Source organism: Bufo bufo, chromosome 3 (genome assembly GCF_905171765.1).
Source record: "Bufo bufo chromosome 3, aBufBuf1.1, whole genome shotgun sequence".
Taxonomy (NCBI): Eukaryota; Metazoa; Chordata; class Amphibia; order Anura; family Bufonidae; genus Bufo; species Bufo bufo.
Window position 1 is genome coordinate 123,351,934 of NC_053391.1, and position 18,525 is coordinate 123,370,458.

The 18,525-nt window shown below is 45.8% G+C and overlaps 1 protein-coding gene across 2 annotated transcripts in view; it reads left to right on the top strand.

Moving 5' to 3' along the window:
* Positions 1-18,525, top strand: part of SH2B2 (SH2B adaptor protein 2) — a 97,195-nt gene that overhangs the window by 67,787 nt on the left and 10,883 nt on the right. Inside the window, exons 4-6 of one of the 2 annotated variants that reach the window (XM_040423524.1) lie at positions 5,435-5,488; positions 8,571-8,662; positions 13,036-13,130. In XM_040423524.1, coding sequence (XP_040279458.1) covers positions 5,435-5,488; positions 8,571-8,662; positions 13,036-13,130 — 241 coding nt within the window. The remainder of the gene's footprint in view (positions 1-5,434; positions 5,489-8,570; positions 8,663-13,035; positions 13,131-18,525) is intronic. The other variant, XM_040423525.1, reaches the window with a different exon arrangement.

Genomic DNA, 18,525 nt, shown 5'->3' on the forward strand with positions numbered 1-18,525 from the left:
CTTGACGCGACAGTAACTTGAAGCCGACACCTTTTTACTATGGCTCACAAAGCTGGTGAACGCATTGCACCCGCACTGAATCCGGACCCATTCATTTCTATAGGTCTGTTCACATGAGCGGTATTTTTTCACGCATCACTTGTGCGTTGCGTGAAAATCGCAGCATGCTCTACTTTGTGCGTTTTTCATGCAACGCAGGCCCCATAGAAGTGAATGGGGCTGCGTGAAAATCGCAAGCAAGTGCGGATGCGGTGCGATTTTCACGCACGGTTGCTAGGGATGGGGACCCGATCATTATTATTTTCCCTTAGAACATGGTTATAAGGGAAAATAATAGCATTCCTAATACAGAATGCTTAGTACAATAGGGCTGGAGGGGTTAAATTTTTTTTTTTTTAACTCCCCTTAATCCACTTGTTCGCGCAGCCCGGCTTCTCTTCTGTCTTCTTCTTTGCTGTGCAGTAGGAAAAGGACCTGTCACATGATCCATCACCATGGTGATTGATCATGTGATGAGCGCAGTGATGTCATCAAAGGTCCTTCACCCAGTTCCTGAAGAAAGAAGACAGAAGAGAAGCCGGGCTGCGCGATCAAGTGGATCGCGCCGAAATCGCGCAGAGCTGGAGCGCCGAAATCTCGCGATGCGCAGTGTCGGCATCATGTTCATTCCCTGTGCTGGCATCAGCACAGGGAACGAACTACGCATGCGCTAGCTCGCGCATCGCGAGATTTCGGCGCTCCAGCTCTGTGACGTCAGCCAGCAAGGAGGAGATTCGGAGGACGCGGGGTGGTGCTGGGCTCCTTTCCGCTGGACTCATCTCCGGACACAGGACACATATCAGGTTCATTTGCATATTGATCAAAACGTTTTTTTTACACAATAAAAGCACAGAGAGCTATGGGGACTGGGTATTGCAGATGTGCTAGCGGCCATCTAGCAACCCATGTCCTCAGCTCTATACCCAAATTCCTGGTGACAGGTTCCCTTTAAGCAGAGAGGGGATGATTTACTAAGACCGACTTTTTAAGCCGGTCATAGATTTCCCCCTGCGCTGCCGTACAAGACGTGCACCTCGTCATAAATGAGGTGTACCCGAAGCCCCTGGCTGGAGTTGTTTTGGCACAACATTTATGCCCGTTTCCAGGTGTACATGTTCGTAAGTTTGCCAGGGCTGGAGTCCCAGCATGGTGCCTGACATGCCCCAGTCCCACCCCACTGCCAAACATGACATTAAACCACAAGTACCTTAAGAAATTACCCCCATTGTTCATCCCTCTCGGTTTCACAGTGTTCATTTTTACAATCCAAAATGTGTCACGTTGTGCCAGCCAAGGCGACTTTCACACTTGAGTTGTTGTTTCCTGGTATTGAGATCCGGCAGAGGATCTCAATACCGGAAAAAAACGTTTCCGTTTAGCCCTCATGCATTCTGAATGGAAAGAGATCCGTTCAGGATGCATCAGGACGTCTTCTGTTCCGTCAGCATTCAGTTTTGTGACCGGACACAAAACCGCTGCAAGCTGCAGTTTTGTGTCCGGTCATAAAAACGGATCCGGCACTGAAAACAATGTGAGTTAGGGCTCGTTCACACGAACGCGTGAAGCCCGTGCTGTGGACCGCAAATTGCGGGGCAGGCGCATGGGGATCGCAGACCCATTCACTTGAATGGGTCCGTGATCCTTCCGTTGCGCAAAAAGATAGAGCAAGTTCTATCTTTTTGCGGTGCGGAAGCACGGAACCCCAGAAAGCACTCCGTAGTGCTTCCATAGTGTTCCGTTCCGTTCTTCCGTTCCACATCTCCGGATTTGCGGACCCATTGAAATGAATGGGTCCGCATCCGTGATGCGGAATGGCCACGGAATGGTGCCCGTGTATTGCCTGCCCTTGTCAATCTAGTGTAGCAGGGCGTAGCCAGAGGTGGGAGAACGGAGCTTCTAGGAGCAGGGGCAACGCCCCCCCTGCTCCTGGAGGCTAATTAGCATATTATACAAGTTTGTTTTTCTCAATAACGGCGGCGGGCAGTGAGATGGCTCTAATATAGTTATGTTCAGCTTAGATTAGCACATCGCTGCTGTCAGCCAGCTTAATACCCATTTTTCAGGTGACAGAAACCCTTTAACAATAGATCGTTCCCTTAGGCCCCTTGCAGACGAGCGAGTATTCCGCGCAGGTGCAATGCACGATGCGAACGCATTGCGCCCGCACGGAATGTGAACCCATTCATTTCAATGGGGCTGTGTACATGTGCGTTGGTTTACACGCATCACTTGTGCGTTGCGTGAAAATCGCAGCATGTTCTATATTCTGCGCTTTTCACGCAACGCTGGCCCCATAGAAGTGAATGGAGCTGCGTGAAAATCGCATCCGCAAGCAAGTGCGGATGTGATGCGTTTTTCACGGATAGTTGCTAAGAGATGTTATTGGAATGGCTTCATTTTTTATCACGCACATGCAAAACGCAATAAATCGCATTGCACCCGCGCAATAAAAACTGAACAACTGAACGCGATCGCAGACAAAACTGAAGGACTTTGTTTGCGAAATAGCGCATTTTTCACTGAACGCATTTGCAACGCATCCGGACCCAATGCGCACACGCTCGTCTGCAAGGGGCCTTACAATTTTCTGGAGGAAGGAGTCAACGAACATATACAGTGGTTGCAGTAGAGTTCCAGTGCCATACACGATTATTTGAGTGTGCCTCTTTTTTTTTTTGGCTATGGATTTGTCCATGCAGGGTTAATAGAGAAGAGAACAGCGGATGCATTAGGCCCCTTTCACACGGGCGTTGCGGATTGGGGCCTGATGCGTTCAGGGAAAATGGTGCGATTTTGACACTAAAACAAGTCAGTTTTCACGGCGATTGCGTTCCATGTTTGCGTTTTTTCCACGCGGGTGCAAAACATTGTAATGCGTTTTGCACGCGCATGAAAAAAATCGGCATGTTTGGTACCCAGATCCGAACCCGGACTTCTTCACAGAACATTATTTTCCCTTATAACATAGTTATAAGGGAAAATAATAGCATTCTTAATACAGAATGCATAGTACAATAGGGCTGGAATAAAATAAAAAATTTAACTCACCTTAATCCACTTGATCGCGCAGCCCGGCTTCTCTTCTGTCTTCTTCTTTGAGGAATAGGACCTTTGATGACGTCACTGCGCTCATCACATGGTCCATCACATGTTCTTTTACCATGGTGATGGATCATGTGACGGACCATGTGATGAGTGCAGTGACGTCATCAAAGGTCCTTTTCCTGTGCACAGCAAAGAAGAAGACAGAAGAGAAGCCGGGCTGCGCGATAAAGTGGATTAAGGTGAGTTATATTATTATTATTTTATTTATTTTTTTAACCCCTCCAGCCCTATTGTACTATGCATTCTGTATTAAGAATGCTATTATTTTCTCTTATAACCAAGTTATAAGTGAAAATAATAATGATCGGGTCCCCATCCCAATCGTCTCCTAGCAACCGCGCGTGAAAATCGCACCGCATCCGCACTTGCTTGCGGATGCTTGCGGTTTTCACGCAGCCCCATTCACTTCTATGGGGAATGCGTTGCGTGAAAAACGCAGAATATAGAACATGCTGCGATTTTCACGCAACGCACAAGTGATGCGTGAAAATCACCGCTCGTGTGCACAACCCCATAGAAATGAATGGGTCCGGATTCAGTGCGGGTGCAATGCGTTCACGTCACGCATTGCACCCGCGCAGAAAACTCACCCGTGTGAATGGGGCCTTAGTTTGTGAATATCCAAGACTACTGGTGCTATGCCTGTTGCCCAAGATACATAAAGGTCTGGGAGGATTGATGGGACCCAAGCAATGAAGAAGGCATACCGTTTTCTTTTCTAATATTATACAGCCCGTTTAAAGAAAATCTAAATATAGAAACGGCACAAAAATACCTTTATTTTCATTAATTTTATTTTGCCTTGTAGTAGTAAAGGCAAAAAAAAAGAGAAATATATTTTTTTTTAAATCCTCTTTATGTGTGCTTTGGGTTCAAGTATGTTCTTCTCACTGTGTCCGACTGGAGCAGGAGCCTCCACCATCTACTGTGTCTGCAGTAGGACAAAAAGATTAAGCTCCACCCCTAGAATAAGCCACACCCCTCAACCATTCTGCAGCTGAATGTAGAACAGATCAGTAAGAAATTAACCCCTGTGTTCGGGGCGTAGCTACAGCCATAGTACTTGGGAGTCAGATGCAAGAACATTGCACCTTTTTGTGTGAAATAACAATATGGCGGCTTTTTGCTGTAATGTGGGTTTTCTGATATATTGTGCTATTATTATACCTTTAATGTCACCTTTAATTACTACTACCTATAGGGGCCCCATCTTTTCTTGCCATGGGACCCTATGAGTTATGCCCCTGCCTGTACTATCTGCTGGCTGTTTCAGGAACGTATAGAAAAATCTTCATCCTAAGGGCCCCAATTCACATTAGTGTATTGTTGGCCGAACCCACCAAGAAGGTGTGGAGTGCTCCCTGTGTTGGGGCAGAGAAGGATTGGGTGAAAAGAATGTTTTTGCCAGATCTTTTTGTCCTCCCGTGAGTCAGGCCTATTTAACACGAGTGTGACAGATTGGCTCCGGATGCGTTCAGGGTGCGTTCAGTGAAACTCGCATCATTTTGCAAGCAACTTCAATCAGTTATGTCTGCGATTGCGTCCAGTTGTTCAGTTTTTTCCGCGATGGTGCATTGCGTTTTGATGCGTTTTCACGCGCTTGATAAAAAAACTGAAGGTTTACAAACAACATCTTTTAGCAACCATCAGTGAAAAACGCATTGCATCCGCACTTGCTTGCAGATGCCATGCGTATTTCACTGAAGCCCCATTGACTTCTATGGGGCGAGGGCTGCGTGAAAAATATAAAACATTCTGCGTTTTTCACGCAACGCAGAACAGATGCTTGAAATGAATGGGTCAGGATTCAGTGCAGATGCTATGCGTTCACGTCACGCATTGCACCCGGGTGCGTGTGAGGGCCGGACAAGATGCAGGTGCGTTGCGGGAAAATGCACAATTTTTCAGCGCGAGTGCAAAGCGTTTTAATGCGTTTTGCATGTGCGTGAGAAAAATTGGCATGTTGGTACCCAGACTCGAACCCGGACTTTTTCACAGAAGTTCGGTTTTGGGTTAGGTAGATTTTATTATTTTCCCTTATAACATGGTTATAAGGGAAAATAATAGCATTCTTAATACAGAATGCTAAGTAAATTAGGGATGGAGGGGTTAAAAAAATAAATAAAAAATTTAACTCCCCTCATCCACTTGTTTGCACAGCCCAGCTTGTCTTCTTTCTTCTTTTTTGAGGTCACTGCGCTCATCACATGGTCCGTCACATGGCCCATCACCATGGTGATGAACCATGTGATGAGCGCAGTGACGTCACCAAAGGTCCTTTTCCTCCCAGGTCCTCAAAGAAGAAGAAAGAAGACAAGCCGGGCTGCGCGAACAAGTGGATGAGGTGAGTTTAATTATTTTTTAACCCCTCCATCCCTAATTTACTTTTCCCTTCATCCCTTATAACCATGTTATAAGGGAAAGTAATAAAGATTGTGTCCCCATCCCGATCGTCTCCTAGCAACCATGTGTGAAAATCGCACCACATCCGCACTTGCTTACGGATGCTTGCGATTTTCACGCAGTCCCATTCACTTCTATGGGGCCTGCGTTGCGTGAAAAACGCACAATATAGAGCTTTCTGCGATTTTCACGCAATGCTCAAGTGATGCGTGAAAATCACGGCTCATGTGCACAGCCCTATTGGAGTGAATTGGTCCGGATTGAGTGCGGGTGCAATGCGTTCACCTCACGCATTGCACCCGCGCGGAATTCTCGCCCATGTGAAAGGGGCCTTAAGGTACTGCCAGAGGTGTCTGGTGGTGGCTTTTTCCCCTCTCCCCATTGAATACATATACACATTCGCCGACAGCTATTGAATGTGTTCGGTAGCCTTTACAAACAGTGGAGCAAAATTTTCTTCAATTTCTAAGTTTAGTTTTCCTTAAATAAATAGGACTAAAAAAAGAGATGAAAGTACTAAAGACAAATGTGTCCCATGATACAGAAAACTGATCATTACAAGTTATCAATTACTTCAGGGTACTTTCACACTAGCGTCGCTGGATTCCGGCAGGCAGTTCCGTCGCCGGAACTGCCTGCCGGATCCGGAAATCTGTATGCAAACGGATACCATTTGTAGTCGGATCCGGATGCGGATCCGTCTCACAAATGTATTGCAATACCGGATCCGTCTCTCCGGTTGTCATCCGGAAAAACGGATCCTGTATTTATCTTTTTCACATTTGTAAAGGTCTGCGCATGCGCAGACCGCAAAACCGGATCTGTTTTTCCGGAACACTTAGGGCCGGATCCGACATTAATGCATTTTAATGTAGTTCACTTCAAGTGTTCCGGAATTTTGGACGGCGAAAATACCGCAGCATGCTGCAGTATTTTCTCAGTTCAAAAACTGTATAGTGACTGAACTGAAGACATCCTGATGCATCCTGAACGGATTGCTCTCCATTCAGAATGCATTAGGATAAAACTGATCAGTTCTTTTCTGGTATAGAGCCCCTAGGACGGAACGCAATAACGGAAAAGAAAAACGCTAGTGTGAAAGTACTGTTAGGCCTCTTGCACATGAACGTATGGCTTTTTCAGTATTTTGCAGTCCGCAAAAATCTGATCCGCAAAAAATACGGATGACGTCCGTGTGCATTCTGTTTCTTGCGAAAACGGAACAGCTGGCCCCTGATAGAACAGTCCTATCCTTGTCCATTATGCGGACAATAATAGGACATGGTCTATCTTTTAACGGAACGGAAAAACGGAAATGGAAGGCATATGGAGTACCTTTTGTTTTTTCGCGGATCCAATGAAATGAATGGTTCCGTATACGGTCCATATACGGAACGCAAAAAACGGAACGTAAACGGAAAAAAAGATGTTCATGTGTAAGAGGCCTTAGAATGTATTTTTTTAGAAGACTTGGGGCGCCCTTGGGGATTCAGGGACATGGCATAGCAGCCAGTAATTCCTTTGGAGAGCTGCTCTATGGTTTTACTGGCATTTCCTGATGTATGAACGGGACCAAACAGATCTGTGAAGGTGACCTGGGGATAAGGGAAACCACAGAAACCTCCATGAGGAGATGGACCTTCATAATGAATTCAGCTAGGACACTGATTATATGAGAAGTATTATTGCGTCACTATATGAATTACAATGGCCACAATAAGTAAGTGAACCCTTTGCAATTACCTGGATTTCTGCAATGATTACTAATAAAATGTGGGCTGATCGTTTTCTAAGTCACAATTATCTTAAAACAAAAACAGCAGGTCTCCCAGAAGCAAAGATGGGGGTTGGTTCACCAGCCTGGGAAAAATGGTGAAACTATTTCATAAAAATGTCCCTCAATGTCAAACTTTTAAGACTTTGAATGTCCCACCATCTACAGTACATGATATCTGGATAAATCCATGTGCACAAGGGACGAGGCCGACGGTCAATACTGGATGTTCGTGATCTACAGGCCTCAGACGGCCCTGCATTGAGAGACCAAGGCTATACGAGTATAGATATATATATATATAGATCTATACGAGTGTATTACTGTAGATCAGCGGCGGCATAAAGCGCACGGCGTCATAGCAACCAATGTCAGCAGGAATCCAGGCCGGCATACCACGGACCGCGCACGGCCGTGTGCATTCGGCCTTAGGGTCCATTCACCTGTCCATAAGTGTTTTACGGATCCGCAAAACACGGACACCTGCAATGTGCGATCCGCAATTTGCGGACCGCACATCACAGACACTATAATAGAAAATGCCTTTTCTGGTCCGCAATTGCTGACAAGAATAGGGCATGTTCTATTTTTTTCAGCCCCATTGTTCCAGCCCCATTGAACATGAATGGGTCCTCAAATTGCGGAACGAATGCGGACCCAAATTACGGACGTGTGAATGGACCCTTACATGGATTTCATTCCTCAAATTATAGAACATGTCCTATTCTTGTCCGTTTTGACAAGAATACTAATTTCTATAAGGAAATTGCAGCATGCACACGGACAGTATCCGTATTTTGTGAATGTATGTATATCTGTAAGGCTACATGCACACGACCGTTCAGTTTTTTGCGGTCCTCAAATCGCGTATCCGCAAAACACGGATGGCGTCCCTGCGCGTTCCGCAACACGCGGACAAGAATAGGACATGTTATATATTTTTTTTGCGGGGCCACGGAATGGAGCAACGGATGCGGACAGCACACTGAGTGCTGCCCGCATCTTTTGCAGCCCCATTGAAGTGAATGGGTCCGCATCCGAGCCGCCAAAACTGCGGCTCGGATGCGGACCAAAACAACGGCCGTGTGCATGAGGCCTAAGTGTGGTTTACTACAGAAGGATCACTTTGCATGGGTATTATGTGGTTCCATGAAGTAGATTTGGATTTGCACGGCATATATTATGCTTTTATTTCATTTACAAAGGTGGCGATAACGTCTAACACATTCTGTATATTTTTGCTCCTCAGGTAGAAAACAGCGCAGAGTACATTTTAGAAACAATTGATTCTCTTCAGAAACATTCTTGGGTGGCTGACATACAAGACTGTATAGATCCCGGGTGAGTGCCATCTAAATATATTTACCCTTGACATTAAAGGGGACGTCTCACTTCAGCAAGTGGCATTTACCATGCAGACAAAGATAAAACAAGCCACTTACTAATGTACTGTGATTGTCCATATTGCTTCCATTGCTGGCTGGATTCATTTTTCCATCTCATTTATGCACTTCTCGTTTCCATGGTTACACCCACCCTGTAATCCAGCAGCGGCGGAAAAAGCACCGGCCTCTCTGGCGGCTGGGACCATGGGAGCACACATAGGACAGTGCTTTTCGCTATAATGCGCAAGCACGACCACCACTGCCTGTTTGCAGGGTGGTCATAACAATGGAAACGATCCATGTATAATGTGATGGAAAAATGAATCCAGCCAGAAAAGGAAGCAATATGGACAATCACTATACATTAGTAAGTGCCTGGTATTAACTTTCTCTACATGATTAATGCCTTTGGCCGAAGTGAGACAGCCCCTTTAAAGGAAATTTCCCATCTCAACCTATGTAACTTATTGTTAGGATATGCCACAAATGTCCTGCGCTTGTGCAGCTTGCTCTTTATTCACTGCTATGGGACTTCTGAAGATACCACACATGCACGGACGCTCTCCTTTACTTCGAGGGCCCCAATCTGTACATAGGATCTGGTCTCAGAGGTGGGACCTGCACCTATTTGACATTTTTTGGCATAGCCTAGTGATGTGCCACAAATGTTTAGATGGGAAACGCCCTTTAAGTAGTTTAGGGCTAACAGGTTGTGCAGAAATGTCTTAATTTGTTTTCCCATCATAAGCATTTATGACCTATCCACAGGATAGGTGCCAGTCCGTGTGCCCCTACACATAGGATAGTTGCCTGCTTGCAGCTGAAAATGATCATAGGCATCTGTATTAGGTCTTATGCACCCTGCCGTGGCCGTATTGCGGCCCACAAACAGTGGGTCGGCAATATGCTTGCACCGGCCGTGTGCTCCCCCCATCACGGATGCGGTCCGCAATTCGGATCTGCGGTGCGGAACGGAGGCACGGAACCACATGGAAGCGCTACAGAGTGCTTCCGTGGTGTTTCTGTCCGTGCTGCCGCACCGCAAAAAGATAGAACATGTTCTATTTTTTTTGCGGTGCGGACGGATCAAGGACCCATTCTGTCCCGGCCGCCGCACCGATGTTGTCCCTGCATTGGGTATGGCTGCACAACGGCCGTGTGCATAAGGCCTTAACCTGTATGGCGGCAGGGACAGAAACCACTACAATCCGATAAAAGCAAACCTGTCATATATATTGTGCTCCAAGGAACAGACACTATTATCAGTTACATGGGCCACTGGTCAGGTGAATAGTCAGTCCTGATCATTTGCCCCTTGTAATCAGCCAACAATTGAGCAAACTCTCATTTATTATTGATTGCATCTTTTATGCAGACAATAAAGGCTTTACCATGTGGATATATCTATAGCATGTGCCGTAAATGGCTTATACGGTAGGTGCGGGTCTCACCTCCGGGAACTGTTCCTATCTCAAGAATAGGACCCCAGTGACAATGAAGAGCACGTGTGCAGTGTCCTCTCCATTCACTGATATGGGACTTCCAAAAATAACCGAGTGAGCACACTTTTGCTATTTTCGGAAGTCGCATAGCAGTAAATGGAGTGGACTCCGAGCATGTGCGGCTTTCTCCATTGACCCCTATGGGACGTCCAGAAACGACTTAGACAGTGCCCTGCTATCTTCGGAAGTCCTATGGCAGTGAATGGAGAAAGCCGCATATGCGCAGCATGTTCTCTGTTCACAATGGAGTCCCGTTCTTGAGACAGGAGTGAGTCCCAAATGTGGAACATGCACCTATCAGCCACTTATGGCATATCCTATTGATATGCCATAAATGTCCAAATGGGAATACCCCTTTAAAATCTTTTGTCGACAGCACATCCCCTTGTGTAAACAGCGGACGTGCTGCCAACAATATGCAGTCTGTAAGGGAGCAATCATTCGAACGGTCATTTGTCCCCATACAGTAGGACGATTGCTGCAGGTAAATGTACTATACCAGGGATGCCCAACCTGTGGCCCTCCAGCTGTTGCAAAACTACGACTCCCAGCATGCCTTGATAGATGTAGGTTGTCCACGGATGATGGAAGTTGTAGTTTTGCAACAGCTAGAGGGCCGCAGGTTGGGCATCTCTGTACTATACGAACTCCACTTAACATGCTATATGGTTGGTCAGCACTCATTTATGGACATACACATATCATGAAAATCACTGAAAGAGGATATTATGAGTAATAGTAGTTGATAATAATGTATTGTATATTGCCTCCTCAAATTGTGGCTTCAATCTGTGAAAAAGATTAAGGCCCCTTTCACACGGGCGAGTATTCCGCACGGATGCGATATGGGAATTGAACGCATTGCACCCGCACTGAATACCGACCCATTCATTTCTATGGGGCTGTTCACATGAGCGGTGATTTTCACGCATCACTTGTGCGTTAAGTGAAAATCGCAGCAAGCTCTATATTCTGTGTTTTTCACGCAACGCAGGCCCCATAGAAGTGAATGGGGTTGCGTGAAAATCGCAAGCATCCGCAAGCAAGTGCGGATGCCGTGCGATTTTCACTCACGGTTGCTAGGAGATGATCGGGATGGAGACCCGATCATTATTATTTTTCGTTATAACATGGTTATAAGGGAAAATAATAGCATTCTGAATACAGAATGCATAGTAAAATAGCGCTGGAAGGGTTAAAAATAAATTTTAACTCACCTTAGTCCACTTGATTGCGATGCCGGCATCGCCTTCGGTCTCCTTTGCTGAACAGGACCTGTGGTGACGTCACTCCGGTCATCACATGATCTTTTACCATGGTGATGGATCATATGATGGCACGGAGGCACGGAATCACATGGAAGCGCTACAGAGTGCTTCCGTGGTCCTTGACCTGTAATGAATGCTCACCACAGTTCTTGTTCAGCAAAGGAGACAGAAGGAGATGCCGGGCTGCGCGAGCAAGTGGACTAAGGTGAGTTAAAAAAAAATATTTATTTTTTTAACCCCTCCAGCGCTATTTTACTATGCATTCTGTATTCAGAATGCTATTATTTTCCCTTATAACCATGTTATAAGGGAAAATAATACAATCTACAGAACACCGATCCCAAGCCCCGAACTTCTGTGAAGAAGTTCGGGTTTGGGTACCAAACATGCGTGATTTTTCTCACGCGAGTGCAAAACGCATTACAATGTTTTGTACTCGCGCGGTAAAAATCGCGGGTGTTCCCGTAACGCACCCGCACATTTTCCCGCAACGCCTGTGTGAAAGAGGCCTAAAGGGAAGCTATCACGTTGAACATGGTGTTTGAGCGGCAAGCAGTATGTTATAGAGCATGAGGAGCGGAGCAGATTGGCACATCATTTTTATGGGAAAAGATTCAGTATAACTTGTATTTCATTCTTTTATATTCCTGCTCATTCTGGGCTTTGATGTCAAGGAGGCGGTCCCATCAGTGATTGACAGCCTTCCCTCTAGGACTGTGTATACACTGATGTCACTGATAGGACCGCCTCCTCCACTTCAAGGCACAGAATGAGCAGAAATATTAAGGAATGAGATATAGGTTATACTGGATCTTTTTCCATGAAATTATATACCAATCTGCTCAGCGCCTCCTGCTCTATCACAGGCTGTCTGCATATTATTTAGCATTTTCATGGTAATAGGTTCCCTTTTAAAGGGGCTGTCTAGGTTTTTTCTTCTCAGGATAGACCATCACCAGCTGATCAGTGGGGGTTTATCACTCTACCCCCCACCGATCAGTTGTTCTATGTAGCTCTGATGATAAGAGTCAGCCCTGGACCCATAAACATAGTAGTGATAGGAGCTCACTACTACAGCGCAGCTCCCATTGACTTCAATGTGGGCTTCCGACTCTGCAATGTTGTTGGTGCTGTGTAGCTCCAGGGACGGAACAGTTGATTGGCGGAGGGGGCAAGGTATCAGACTCCCGCCGATCAGCTGGTGATGGTCTATCCTGGTGGATAGGCCACCACTTAAAAAGGCCTGGACAACCTTACCCGTATACTAATAAATCAGAAACATCATGAAAACATCAGCAGTTACACTTTGATAATTACATCTCTTTTTACAGATATTGGAATTTTATTTTTGTTGTAACATTTTAATGAAAGTGACAGCAGGAACTAGGCAGACATATTGGTTGTCATTTTAGAGTTAGTTTCTCAGAAGATGGTAAACTGTTACTTTGTTCGCATGGGTATGTTGTAAATGTTTCATATCATTTTCAAAATGCAGGTGATTCTTGAAAATGAATCGCTTACCTCAAGAGCATGGTCAGTTATGATCTCTTTCCTTGCAGAGATAGCGGAGATGACATCGAACTTTCTTCTTGTGAGCAGGGCGCATGTCTGCCGAGTCGCGTCTCTTCATGTAGCTGTGAGTTTCTTGCTGAAGGTAAGGAGATTTGTTTGTGAACCTCCAGTCTTTACTTGTATAGTCAGTGACCTCTGTAGTGACTACCATAATACACAATAGGGTGAATTTATCACAGTGGTGTACCTTCAATGGAGGCACATCATGGAGAGGCCAGCACTGGAGAACTTCTTCCTTCTCTTCTGTATCTTCAAGCAGTATCACTTGGGGGAGCTCCGTGCAAACAGATGATTTCAGTAACTGTATAGATTGCTATGCACTGAGCTCCCCCTAGTGGTGGCTGCAGGCAGCCAGCTTTGAAATAGAAAGGGAGCAATCTATTGGTGTGAATACATTGAGAAATATGGTGTTCAGGATGAGCGCCATATTTATGAAGCAGCTGTCCACTTTACAGACAAAGAAGTTGGATAAAGTGGGTGGGGCATGATTTTTTTAAATTAAAATTTATTTGACTTAATCAGAAATCTGGAGTGTTGCTCTTTGCATTCTGCGTTACCTGGGAGTGTTTGACGCATGCGTACTTGGAAACTTAATGAGTCAGGGGGCCAATATTAAGTTTTGCAATGGGGCCCTATGAGATCTGTGTATGCTCTTGCTAGCACACCTGGCTTCAAAAAGTCACAAAATAGGGATTTTGCACCTTTTTTTTTTTTTTTTTGGGCTTAGGCTACTTTCACACTCTGTCATGCACCGCCCTGACTATGTGCGGAGGTCGGCCAGAATAGCAGCACGAGTTTAGTGTTTTGTTTTGGAGCCGTGCTGGATCCGCCTCCCATCAGGTGCACTGGGTGGGGTCATTAGTTTAAATAGCACTCCAGCCCAGTGCTCTGAGCAGATTATAGGAATCACTTTGGTCTTGGAAGCTAGAAAAGAAGGTTGTCTGTTCCAGCTCAGAAAGATAAGTCTGGTTTCAAGTAGGGATCGACCGATATTGATTTTTTAGGGCCGGTACCGATAATTTGTGAACTTTCAGGCCGATAGCCGATAATTTATACCGTTATTCTGGGAATTTTCATTTTTGAGGAAAAAAATAATTTCCTACACAAATCTGCTGAAAATTAATATGTTTATTGTTAACGTGTATTTTTATTTTTTTTTGTAAATCTTTTTCATTTATACTTAATATTTTTGTGTTTTTTTTTTGTTGTTTTGTTTTACTAACTTTTAGCCCCCTTAGGGACTAGAAGCCTTGTCCTATTCACCCTGATAGATCTCTATCAGGGTGAATAGGAGCTCACACTGTCCCTGCTGCTCTGTGCTTTGTGCACACAGCAGCATGGAGCTTACCATGGCAGCCAGGGCTTCAATAGCGTCCTGGCTGCCATGGTAACCGATCGGAGCCCCAGACTTACACTGCTGGGGCTCCGATCGGAGGAGGAGGGGAGAGGGGATCCTGTGGCCACTGCCACCAATGATTAATACTGGGTGGGGGGGCGCACTGCGCCACCAATGTTTTTACTATTGGGATGGGGGTGGGGGGCGCACTGCGCCACCAATGATTAATATTGGGGGGGGGGGGGCGCACTGCGCCACCAATGAAGATAAGTCTCTCATTCATTCATATACAGGAGGCGGGAGCTGGCTGCAGAATCACATAGCCGGCTCCCGACCTCTATGAGCGGTAGCTGCGATCCGCGGCACCTAAGGGGTTAACTATCGCGGACCGCAGCTACAGTTCATAGAGGTCGGGAGCCGGCTATGTGATTCTGCAGCTCCCGCCTCCTGTATATGAATAAATAAAAGACTTATCTTCATTGGTGGCGCAGCGGCCACAGACCCTCCCCTTCACTTGTCTTCTCTCTTCTCATTGGCGGCAGCAGCAGCACAGGGGGAGGGAGACACTGCTTCCTTCTCCCCTGTGCTGCTGAGGGAACACGGAGAGTGCTGAGAGCAGCCGATACCGATAACGTTCAAAATCCTGAATATCGGCCGATAATATCGGTAAAACCGATAATCGGTTGATCCCTAGTTTCAAGTTTGATTGTTTTGTGTCATCTCTCCCATCCAGGTTCTGTGCGAGCAGGCTGCTCCTATTTCCCCTCTTAACCATCTCAGGGAATTTAGGGTGTTTCAGCCCAGGCACGGGGACACATCATACCTACCACCAAGGTCTGCATGTGGGCTGAGCAGTGCAGGGAGAGAGGTCAGGGATTAGCTAGGAGGTGACCCTTCCCCTGCCTCTCGCCTAGAGCATGGTTGGTGGTTTATCTGTTAGTCTGAGTGTACGTCCGCCGTGACACACTTGCGTTTTGGGCGGATCCGTTTGTATTATCTGTAACATAGCTAAGACGGATCCATCATGAACTCCATTGAAAGTCAATGGAGGACGGATCAGTTTTCTATTGTGGCAGAGACGGATCCGCCCCCATTGACTTACATTGTGTGCCAGGACGGATCCGTTTGGCTCAGTTTCGTCAGGCGGACAGCAGAACGCTGCAGGCAGCGTTTTGGTGTCCGCCTCCAGAGTGGAATGGTGACTGATCGGAGGCAAACTGATGCATTCTGAGCGTATCCTTTTCCATTCAGAATGCATTAGGGCAAAACTGATCCGTTTTGGACCGCTTGTGTGAGCCCTGAACAGATCTCACAAACGGAAAGCCAAAACGCTAGGGTTAAAGTAGCCTTATTTGCACAAACATTTATGACTTTCTGCATTTTTACGTCACTCACTCCAGTTTTGAACTGTGGGTGGTAAGTGGTTGTGGTTCGGTATGTTAATTAGTTCCACTCCAGATTTATCACTGTGCAAAAACAGTTGCAAACTCATTCCAGTAGGGGGTGATGTAAGATAAAAAAAAATGGATTAGTATTTCTCCAAAAAAAAGTGTTAGGTTTACAGATGCACAAAATTAAACTAACATGCAACATTTAAAAAATTTTGTGCAAAGTACGATAACGCAGACTTCAGCAAAACCGACTTCAAATACCACCCTCATAAAACATTGTCCAACGCTGGAACCTTTATAAACCTGACATGACAGTCATGGTATGTTCACACAACAGGTTTTTCTGTCCGAAAAATCCGCTTTAGAATGCTGCAGATTTTTAATTGTACATGTTACGGGTCTTCCGCGGATTTAGCTACATTCAGTGAGGCAAATATGTGAGCAGCTACGAATAGACATGTCAATGGTTTTTTTTTTTTCTGCAAAGCGAATTTCAAATACATGTGTGAAAAAATCCACGGCATGTGAGCAGCAGTGTGACTTTCCCAATGGGAGGCATATTGGGAGCATTTTCTGCTTTGGAGTCTTTACAGAAAAACTGAATTAGAAAAATACTGTTTAAGCCGTCATTCACAGGAACGTAGGCCGTCTCTTCCCATGCTGCGGACCGCAAATAGCGGTCCACAGTGCAAGGGCACCAGCTGTGTGAATCCCGTATTGCAGTGCGGACCTATTCAAGTCATCCACAATATACGGCCAAAGATAGGACATGTCATATCTTTTGCAGTGCAGAAGCATGGACCCAAAAGCCCATGGAAGCGCTCCTATAAGCTTCCGATCCGTGCCTCAGCACCGCTCCATATTTTGAAGATTGCGGACCCATTCGAGTCAATAGGTCCACATCTGTGATAGGGAATTCACACGGCCCGTCGTTTGTGGTCTGCAATATGTGCGCAGACGGCTTACTGTGTTGTGAATGGGACCTAAAACAGGAGGTAGGGGAAGAAGACGAGCTGCTGCAGGGGACAACACATAAGTAGGGAAGAATCACACAGGCGCATGTTAGGCACATCAGTGGCAGACATGCTATATATATATATATATATATATACAACCAGGGGTTGGAACGCATGGGGCTCAATGCCCTCTGCTCCATGTTTCTGTCCCTTAGGCTTTAGCACTTGTTAGCACAGACATATAGTATTGACCAGTGTGTTGAATAAAATAAAATGAATGTTGCCTAATAGGCACCCTTAGTACCCAATCCTCTTCATTTCAGATCGACATTAAAGGGAGGAGGGGTATTGTTCACAGGATGCCTAATAGAAAGAGTAACTGCAAAGATTGGATCCTGCCTGGTATCTTGTCACGTACCTTGTCACCCATTCAATTGTATGGGCACAATGTAATACTACAATCCCCTGCAGTGGGTGCTGTATTGGGAAATGTAAGGTCGCACACAGCATCCCCTGGTTACAACAGATTGAGTTTCATGCACTAGATCTGCTGCGACCAGGTGCTCTCCAGCAGGTCTACATTCACAAAAAGGATTTATACTGATGATCCATTTAAGGGTCCATTCACACGTCCGCAAATGGGTCCGCATCCGTTCCGCAATTTTGCGGAACAGTTGCGGACCCATTCATTTTCTATGGGGACGGAATGGATGCGGACAGCACACAGTGTGCTGTCCGCATCTGCGGAGCGCGGCCCCGATCTTCGCGTCCGCAGCTCCGCAAAAGATAGAACATGTTCTATTTTTGTCCGCAGCTGCTGACAAGAATAGGCATTTCTATAGGAGTGCCGGGCGGGTGTGTTGCGGATCCGCAACATACCACGGATGTGTGAATGGAGCCTAAGGCTATATGAACAGAACAGTATCCATTTTGCAGTCCGCAAACCATGGATCCGCAAATTATAGATCCCGGCCATGTGAATGCCCCATTTTTCTACTAGAACTGGCTATTCTTGTCCGCAAAATGGAAAAGAATAGGACATATTTATATTTTGCGGAATGGTCACATGAATGTGGACAGCACACGGATGACCTCTGTGTGCTGTCTGCATTTTTGCGGACCCGTAGAAATGAATTGGTCCACGTGCGATCCACAAAAAAAGTGTAGTTTTGCAACAGCTGGAGAGCCGCAGGTTGGGCATCCCTGGCCTAAGCCATGCAGTTTCTAGAATCATCTTGTGTAGTCCAGTTCTTGGATTAGCAAATTAGATGTAAAACCAGAGCTCACATAGCGCCAAATCCTCTGCTGTTCCTTTTCAGCAATGCCCTGCCCTGTCATATTCTCTACTATTACGGAGGTCCTCTTATAACATCGTACATGGAGTATGGAGCAAGCTGGCCTGTGGGTAGCTAGGATCACCATCTCAGACTTTACAGCAGTCATTTGGACTGCCATAGCGCTAATTAACTATGAACATTAATATTGAGATGTGTCTCGCTATTGGCCCTCGTGGCTGAAAGCAATAATGTTCCTGCCATTTAGAATGATTAATGATACTGCTCCGTAAAACGAACATATGGATTACAGCGCGGGGCTCGTCTGTTACTCCGTCGTCTGTTATTCAGTGGGTTGAGGAAAACCTGTTGATTTGTTTTGCTTTTATATCCTTCAGATTCACTGCTTAATATTTCATTGCTGGGTTTATATGACTTTGAGTTGGTGTAAACGTGCGATGATGTTCATTTCAGTAAATGAAATCTGTACAATGTGGTGTGTATAATATCTTCTTGTATC